Source organism: Sciurus carolinensis, chromosome 3, assembly GCF_902686445.1.
Source record: "Sciurus carolinensis chromosome 3, mSciCar1.2, whole genome shotgun sequence".
NCBI classification, from domain to species: domain Eukaryota; kingdom Metazoa; phylum Chordata; class Mammalia; order Rodentia; family Sciuridae; genus Sciurus; species Sciurus carolinensis.
This window is the reverse complement of record NC_062215.1, coordinates 104,651,907-104,661,401: the sequence shown is the minus strand read 5'-3', so window position 1 is coordinate 104,661,401 and position 9,495 is coordinate 104,651,907. Positions and strand designations below refer to the sequence as shown.

Sequence of the window (9,495 nt, the reverse complement as noted above, 5' to 3'; positions counted from 1 at the left end):
CACTCACATGAAATAAAACAGACTAACTGTATGGTGAAATTTAAAGAAATTGTTTTCAATCAATTAATAGTAATTTGTTCAAAGAAAAAATTTGTTGAAGGTTGTTTTAGTCGGCTTTTTTTTTTTTTTTTTTTTGCTACTGTAACTGAATGATCTGACCATAACAATTTTAAAGGAGGAAAGGTTTATTTGAGGGTTCACCGTTTCAGAGGTCTCAATCCATAGACAGCAAGCTCCATTCATCGCGTCTCCAGGTAAGACAGGACATCATGGCAGAAGAGTGTGGCAGAGGGAAGCAGAGAGAGTCTCCACTTTTCAGATACAAAATATATACCCAAAGCCAACCTCCTCCAGCTACACTCTACCACTTCAGTTAACACTCAGTTAATCCCTATCGGGTGATTAAATCACTGATTGGGTTAAGACTTTTACAGTCCAATCATTTCTCCTCTGAACCTTCTTGCATTGTTTCACATGTGAAGTTTTGGGGGACACCTCATATCCAAACCATAACAAGGGTAAGACATTCTTCAGGACTGAGTGAGCCATGAAAAACTGGAGCAATAAACCAAGTGAATTGTGAGTGAGGCCCAAAAGCTGGGCTTTCAGTTAACTTCCCCCTCAGCTACCTTCAGCTAATGTCCCCTCCCTCAAAATGTCAACAGATACTAGATGAACTTAACGAAGCTGAAATACAATAAAGCTTCCCAAAATTAAAGACTCTTAAATAAAGACAGTTCACTGCACTTTGTGTTGGTCAGGAAATACTGCAAAAACATTCGAGGAAACCTCTGAATATGGAAGAAATGATGCTTGGGGAGAAAATATCAGGGGATTTAATAAGCAAATAGAATGGAATTAAAAGTAGAGTTGAAAGCTGCAAGATAGATACAGTGTTTTAATAGAAACTTAGTAAAAGTATACTATCAAAAGTTTAGACTGGGCTTCAATTTACTATTTTCTAGTTGTTATAGATGAAAGAATCAAGAAGGGAGGAGAAATAAAGTAGAAAGTTGGGGTGAGGGTTGGCCCTGAAGTGTTGTTCTGGATCTTAAAAAGCTTCATCTGACAGGCTTGTAAAAATGAATGATAGAAACAAGTAACAGGAGTTCAGAAAAGCACAAGGTCAGAGAACAGAGGCTGACTTCTAGGGATGTTAACTTGCACCAGAACCAACAGCAAAACCATAATGGGTTGAAGCCTCAATCAGGCCCCTAAAATATCTGCAGTCTGGTTTACAATGACAGGGTGAACTGCATCTGCTATGAAACACAGGGAAGGTTTCCAGCAGTTGGCCATCATTCTAGGTGATGTATTTGATGACCAATTTACTTAAATAGCTGATTTATTGCCAACAGACAAAACACTGGATGCACATCCAAAAACTCCTCTGCAATTAAAATAACAAGCAAATGATCACTCCACCTCCTTTACCAGAGAGGTGACCCTGTTCCTGGCAACCTTCACACGAAGGCAACTTAAGAACACCTCCTTCCCCTAACCCCCTTTCCTTAGTCTCCAAAGCCACAATAAAACTCATCTTGAGCTACCAATCGCCTTTGTAAAGGGGAGTGGGGAGGAGGCTCGTCCTTCCTTTCTTCTTTTCTTTCTCCCTTCCTTCTTTCCTTCCCCCTCCCTATCCCTGCATTCCCCCTTCCTTCCCCCTCTCTCCATTCTTCCTTCTTTGATTTCTTCGGGGAAAAAAAGTACTCCCAGATCCCCGCCCCACTCCACCCCCGGTCCCCGGCCCACACACACATACTCCACCCTCCACTAGAAAGCCTTCGCAGGCGAGTCAGTCAGACACACGCAAAGGCCGGGTGCATTCGCCAGCACCATCTGGCACCTGCAGCATTTTCGCCACTTTCTTTCCGCCCAGAAGTGAGGGGCGGCAGGCAAAGGACGCACATAGCTGGCGTGGCCCGATTCCTTGGAAACTTTCAACTGGTTACTCCCTTTCTCCACAAACTCTTTAATCATCGAAGTCAGAAGTGTACAGAGACCTCTGCCTGGCCTTTGGAGTTGCAAAAGAAACAAAGCAAAAAAAGGTTCTTCCTTTTGCTTCTCCTACCGCCCAATCGCAGGGCGGCGCGGCAGCCGGAAGGGGCCGCTGTTCCCTCAGAACAGCTGCTGGGTCGCGCCTCAGCCGCCGCCGCCGCGGCCCGCACCTCCCACGGCCGGGCTTGGCCCAGCCCCGCCAAGTTCCAACAGCCCGCAGCCGAGCGAGCGCAGGGAACAAGCACTGCCTGAGCTGGAGCGGACGGCACAGACGAACCCAGCTGCTGCGCGAGTTGGAGAGGCTCCTGGGAAACTCTCACAGCCCGACACTTTCGAAAGGAGAGAGCGAGGAGCCCCGCGCAAGCAAGTCTAAAGTAAGCGCTTGCCCGGCACCTGTTCCTTCCGTGCCACCGCCTTCCCACTCCTCGGACCCGCGCCTCCCGGGGCGCTGCCTGCTCCCGCGATGAATCCCGCGCTGGGCAACCAGACCGACGTGGCGGGCCTGTTCCTAGCCAACAGCAGCGAGGCGCTGGAGCGCGCTGTGCGCTGCTGCACCCAGGCATCGGTGGTGACCGACGACGGCTTCGCAGAGGCTGGCCCGGACGAGCGCAGCCTGTACATCATGCGCGTGGTGCAGATCGCTGTCATGTGTGTGCTCTCGCTCACCGTGGTCTTCGGCATCTTCTTCCTGGGCTGCAACCTGCTCATCAAGTCCGAGGGCATGATCAACTTTCTGGTGAAGGACCGGAGACCGTCTAAAGAGGTTGAAGCGGTGGTCGTGGGGCCCTACTGATGGGTCCTCAGGCCACAGCAGCAGGTGCACCCCCACCTTCCGCTCTTCACCAGCCCAGCTGAGTCCACCACCATCAGAGACTGGGCGAAGCAAACCTGTCGGAGTCAATTATTTCTCTTGACTTCTGCCTTTGGGATAAAGCTACCGTTTCTCTGTCGCCCACCGTAAGTCCCCATGCCTGGCTGTAGGAAAGAGCCCTGACTTTTGAACTCAGCAGCAGGTGGCAAAAGGGAGCTATTGGGGCGCAGAACTTTGGAAGCTGCTGCTTGCGTGGGATGCGGGGAGACCGACGGGACAAAAGCCCTTCTCCACCCGCAGGTGGGCCAAGCAATGGGGACAACTTGAGAGGGCGGGCAGGGGAGAGACCCAGAAGCCCCGATCACCTGGTGACCAGAAAAGTGACCTATATATACGCCACGCAACAGACCTAATGGGTACATTCAAATCGTGCGCGGATTCTTGCCCGCTCTCTCCAGCTCCCCCGACCCCAGCCCTGGAGGGGAGAGGGGATACCTTTGATTGTAACGTGCCGTTTTAAGGGAATTTGTGCTAGTTTGCTTGAATACAAATACTTGATAAGTCTTTTCTGCCCTAGTGGCCTGTTTGCCTGCCGGGGGGTTAGAGTTTTGTCATCCTGGGAGAAAGGGTGGGGGGAGGGGGAGCCTGTGAATGTGACTGGGGTAAATTGTTTCTTTTAGTGCATTTCCAACTGGGTCTTTTGGGGGGACTAGAACTCCAGCTAAGGGACAGAGACTCAGAATAGAACTCGTAGCTCGTGACTGCACGGTTTACGCCACAAAAGTGCTCTTGATAATCTGTGAAATCGTTTTGACCTTTTTTTTTTTTTTTCTCTCTCTTATTTAACATTTCCTTAATAAATGCAACATTAAAGTGTTTTGTTCTGGCCTCTTTGTGGTCATTCTATGCTCCCAGCAGAGTGGGGCCGGCAGCAGTGAGGAGTCTGGTTCCAAGCCAGGGGAATTCTCCTTGGAGAATCTTAGATCGTGTGGAGGGGAAGGTGGGGGCAGCACCAAGGGGCAGCGATAAATGAGACATAACCAAGCCCCGTGTACATCAGCCATCCTGGAGGCAGCGTCCATTGTTTTCTTTTGTATTTGCTATTTTATATTTCATTTAGTTTCAACTTTGATGTAGGCGAGATGACAGGAGGGCCCCTGCGGGAGGATTACACTTCCGTGACAGGCTCCGGCGGGAACACAGGGTTACACCGCTAATGAAAGGAAGAGATGGCTTGGCCAGCCTTCAGGGAGGGCATCTCTCTCCAGACCAACGTCAGCAAGACGGCTCTGGGATGTTGCTTAAGAAAAAAAGAAAATTATAAAATGTGAGAAAAGTAACTGCTAAGGTACATAATGACGCTAATGCGCCTTGGACAAACGACTGTTAGTAAAACGAGATGTATTATTACGTTACCTAGAGAAAGGAGGATATTAAAAGATCGAAGACATGATAAACATGTACTAATTAGCCTGACTTGATCATTCCACAATGTATAAGTGTATTTAAACAGCCCATTGTGACCTGTAAATGTGTATAATCACTGTCCTTCAATTAATTAAAACTAATAAAACAGAGAGAGAGAGAGAGAGAGAGAGAGAGAGAGAGAGAGAGAGAGAGAGAGAGAGAGAGACTGCTTTTTATAATTTAGAGTAGTCAGCCCAAGGCCAGGCAAAGGGCTCAAAGGAGTTAGCCGAGGTGCTGAATTTCAGAGATGAGTATTAAAACCAAAACCAGGAAGGCTGAACCAGAGAAGAGTTACAGATGATGATAGACCTATTTAGAGCTCAATAAGTGCATAGTATTGGAAAGAAGAATCTAGAAATTCATGAAAGTGAAAAAAACTCAAAGTATTCAATAGCTTTAAACTTAAACTAGATGAAAGGTTTTGAGCAGTTTATATTTATATCTAGGGTATGATCCTAAATATTTCCAAGAATATAAAGGATTCACTAGGATGCTATAGCAATTAAAATTTCACAGACTTCACAACAGCAACTACAAGCCCTGCCAAAATTAAACCACAAAGACATGTCTTATTTACTCAGGAAGAAGCACAAAGGACTGGGGTCAAAAGGTTTGCAGGTCCTTTAGCATTTTATCCACTACTGAGTACCTAGTTCACTTTCAAAGTAAATCTTGCCAAAAATTGCAACCTAGGATGGTTTTTTGAATGTTAATGGTTCAGAATTGGAAAAAAAAGAATTTGATTCAAAATTTTGCCTATTGTTTCTATTTTTTCAACAGATAATGATTTATTTTTCATATCTGATAAAAGGGTACAGTCAACAGATAATCAACAAGTAGGGTGAGTTATGGAGGCACTTTACCTTTACTAATGTATAGGAAGAGAAATGGAGACATCATATTTTGCAGACAGTTCTTATGGCACCAAGTCAATCTGCTGTCTCCATGTTTCAAAGAGAGAAATAAGGCAGAGCAATGAGTTCACCCTGGGACAAACAGGACATTTAAAATTTAACTCAGATTTTTGTGGCTGCAATATCCACTTAGGGTCCCTTCTTCTTGCAGATTTATTAGACCACCAGTGAATTTAGTGCTTTGGGGAAAACTGATGTGGAACCCAAAACAAATCAACCTGAAATTTTGGGTATCTTTCTTTGTTCTGTGCTCTATTCAAAGAATATGCATATAGCTAGCTCCAGACATGGAGGTGGGGTTGAAACTTCAGTTCAATTGTAAATTGTTTCTATAAAACAGATTTTCATTTAACACAAAATTCCTAAAAGTTGAGAAAGGAGCCTTCCCAAGATTAAAATCCTCCACTGTCTCCTCTATCTTATTCTTAATTTTTCTTCACACCTGTTTCCTCTTCTTTGCAACTCAAAGCAAAATTTACACTTTATTCTCATCTCAACTATACATATTTATTCTCTCATCTCCAGATATTGTGATTGTGAGAGAAAACAGAACCTGAAAAATTTAATCCTTAGGTAGAAATGATCTATGAACACAGATCTGCAATCTATGATCTATGCATTATAGGGAAATGCACACACAGTCTGAAATGCACATAGCTCTAGGGACTATTTCCTGCCAACAGCCCTCTCTCCAGCCCTTAGGTCCATTTGTTACTTAGAGAGATGCCAAGTGGTTCTGGTTTTTATAGATGAGGCAAGAAGCTTTTTACACTCCCTATTCCCTGATGGCCACACAGGAACCACTTTCCGGGTCTCACACCACTCCCTATCACTCTGCCTTTGACTCTCTTTGTCTCTCATTCTAACAAATACATTAAATGAAGCTTTTAAATCCTGCCCAGAGTTTATGGAGTGTCATTCTTTTCCCAAAGACATGCTATAAGAAAAATAGGTTTTGAAATACACTCTATGTTTCATCTAAGAAAACATGTTAGCCATCAAACAAGGTGGTATGTGCCTGTAATCTCACCAACTCAGGAGGCTGAGGCAGGAGGATAGCAAGTTTGAGTACTGCTAAGAAAATTAGGGAGATCCTGTCTCAAAATAAAGTAGATTTGGGGATGTAGTTCAGTAGTAGAGTGTCCCTGGGCTTAATCTCCAGTAGTGAAAAAAACAATTCGGCGTAGAGACTGGGAATTGAGTGGGATATTGAATGCAATAAATGCAAACAGACAGGTTCTTCCATTCCACACTTAGGTCTACCATGTGGTCAGTAATTGTGGGAGGGAGGGAAAGAGAGGGAGAGGAGGGAGAGAGAAAGAAAGAGGGAGAGAGAGAGAGAGAGAGAGAGAGAGAGAGAGAGAGAGAGAGAGAGAGAGAGAGAGCGCTTCCTATAAAAGCTTGTTTGATTCTGGCATGACTCGGGAGGGTACTTATCTGATATTTCCTGATACTCTTCTGGAAATACAGCAGACACAGGGAGAGGTTTTCATAAGACACAGCTGATAGATTATTGGACTCTCAGGCTACCTACTGATACCTCTTAGCCTAATTGGATAGTCTCTATATAGGCAGCTTAATCAATTGTTCATACATTTTATTTTTCCCAAGATTGTTGATATGACACTCCTTACTCTCTCTGAAAATGTAGAAGGATCTTGAGTACTGGATACCTTGGGGGAATTCAAAGCCAAGCTCATACCACTCTGTCAAGTCTAAGAACATGCTAGGTAGATCGTCCATGATTTCTGATTTCCAGACCAGTTGGCTTTTCAGTGGATCCAAAGTCAGTTCTTTTCCTGTATCTTCCTGTTTAACTCTGAATGAGGTAAGGGAAGGCACTTGTTACATGGTAGAAATTTTGGTTCTGGCCTGTAAGCAGCTCTGTGGCCTTACCCATAAAATAAGAAAGACGGATTCTAAAATGACTTCCCAATTCTATAATTCCCTTGAATTAATTTTTTTAACATTTTCTTAAGACGTTTCAGACATTAATACATTATGTATTTTAAAAATATATTTTATCTTTCCAATCTCAGTTATTTTATGTAGAAAAAAGTTTTCTCACAAGTCAAGTGCTCCTCCACTAGGGATATTTTATTTAAAATAATCAAAGCAAAACTTCAGACACCTTGCCAGACCTGGGCAGACAGTAGTCTAACCTGATAGAAATACACCATCTAATTGGTGCTTTAAATATCCCAGATCTCTTTATTTTCACTGGGTGAAGCCATGAGAGCAAAGGCCAGTGAAGTCAGAAGTAAGTAATTCTTCTAGATACAGTAAATCTGAATCTAGATTTTAGACGAGTATGCACTATTGTGTATAGAAGTTACTTGGGTATTTGAAGATTAATTAATAGCCAGTCTTTCTCTCCCAAAATATTTTTTTCTCTTTGAGCTTCTGCAATAGCACACAACAGCTGTTCCACATGTAGTTTAGAGCTTATCTTGGTCCTGTCTTCTTATACTTGTTATTTTGGGGTTTTCAATGTGAGGAAAGGATTCCAGGGTTCAGTTTATTTTGTTGGACTCAAACCTCATTTGAAAGTCTGTTGAAGCAGCAAGTCTGTAGCAATCCTTTAAACAGGAATCAATAAATCTTTTAGCCACCTGCCAAATCCCATTTAGACATATGCGCAATAGCTCAAATGGGATATGTTTGAAAATCAACTCCAGGCAGTAGTAATTGTTTCCTAACATCTGAATTTAGACACTCAATGGTTGTTTGTTTCCATAGCCATCTCACTTTCCACATTGTTAGTATTATTTTAAATGCTTACATTTTTACAAGTCCAGGATTAATTTTATGGCATCAACTATGATTTTAAAATTCATGGAAAGCATAGTTTAAGAAAAATAAAGCATATAATATTTTCAGTTATATATCACAGTGATCATAATAATATAGTCCGAATTTATACTTTTGCTTTATTTACTTTATTATTTTTATGACATTTGAGAAACTCAAAATATTTCAGAGGAAGCTTCTACAAGAACTGTTTAAAGGACAACCAGATACATTTTTAAATATTCCTCAGTCATCTTTCAAACTGTGGCTTGCTCCTAACCTAAATAACAATATCTACAAATGAGAATAAACAAGGCTTATTTTCATTTATTTGATGATATGTTTTTGAAAGGAACAGGTGGGGTTTTTTCTTAAATATATAAGGGCTTTCCTGCTAAAATAATTTTAAGTGGATAAAAGCAAATATAGAATGATCAATACAAAGAAGGTTAGGTCATCTGTGATAAAGCTGGAATAAATCTCTGCCCTGCCCCTCATTTTAGAAACAGTTTCCACTGGTAGTAATATTTTCTGAATTCATAATTGAAAGTCATATAGTCTTTTAAAAACACAATCTTTTACTGAAAAATATGAGATGTTTTCTACCCATTTGAATCATAGAACACAAGCACAAACAAATACACATAAGGAAAAGCATATGATCTTCCCACAGGAGTTGAATAATAAAGAAATTTTTATTTACTATTTCTGAAATTCATGGCAATATAAATACACACATGTAATTATGTCATAGCCTCCATGTTGGCATAGTCTATTATAGGAAGCAAAGGTTGCAATTTTCCTCATGAACTTTTTTCTGTGTTCGCCTTCCCCCTTACCAATTCCTTCATTATGCACTGCGCTTCTCTCGCCCACATCTAAAGATACACTGCCCTGAAAGAGTCATTGATTTTTACCAGACCAAGACTCCAGATGTCTGATTGCTTTGGTAAAAGAATTCCTCTGGGATCCAGAGTGTCTCTTTCACTTTATTTATTTCCTATACTTCAGTAGGATCACATGGCTCATATTTTAAGTAGTAATCGACTAAGGCAAGGGCCTGTGCACATATGCACACACACTCAGTGGATATTACCTGATGTGTCCATTAAACATGTTTATCCTACTAGACTCAAGGCAAGCATCACACATTCCCTAATCCTTTGTTGTGCCTTATCTTTTGTTGACAATAAAACAACACAGAGAAAAATTGTACATAAATTGTGGCAAAATGTTCAGTAAATAAAATTTATATGAAGAGCCTGCAGTTTTACAATACAACTATATTTTGAACTGTATTCTTCAATCTTCATTTGTGAATCAGAAAGAAAAAGAAGCTAAAACCCTAAGAGACAGAAAAACCGAAGATTATATATTGCACAAGTTTGGAAAATCCTCAAAAATTAAGTTAGCAGAAATAAAAGGAGACCCTAAATTTGAAGAAGGCCAATGAAAACAGAGAGAAGCTTCCACATAAATTCTCTAGAATTTTACAAGCAGATTCAGAATTGTCAG

At 41.8% G+C, this 9,495-nt stretch overlaps 1 protein-coding gene across 1 annotated transcript; it reads left to right on the top strand.

Moving 5' to 3' along the window:
* Nucleotides 1-1,895: 1,895 nt before the first annotated feature.
* Nucleotides 1,896-3,648, top strand: Rprm (reprimo, TP53 dependent G2 arrest mediator homolog). The gene has a single exon (XM_047546768.1). The coding sequence runs from the start codon at nucleotides 2,462-2,464 to the stop codon at nucleotides 2,789-2,791; it is 330 nt and encodes a 109-aa protein (XP_047402724.1). The 5' UTR covers nucleotides 1,896-2,461; the 3' UTR covers nucleotides 2,792-3,648.
* Nucleotides 3,649-9,495: the final 5,847 nt, after the last annotated feature.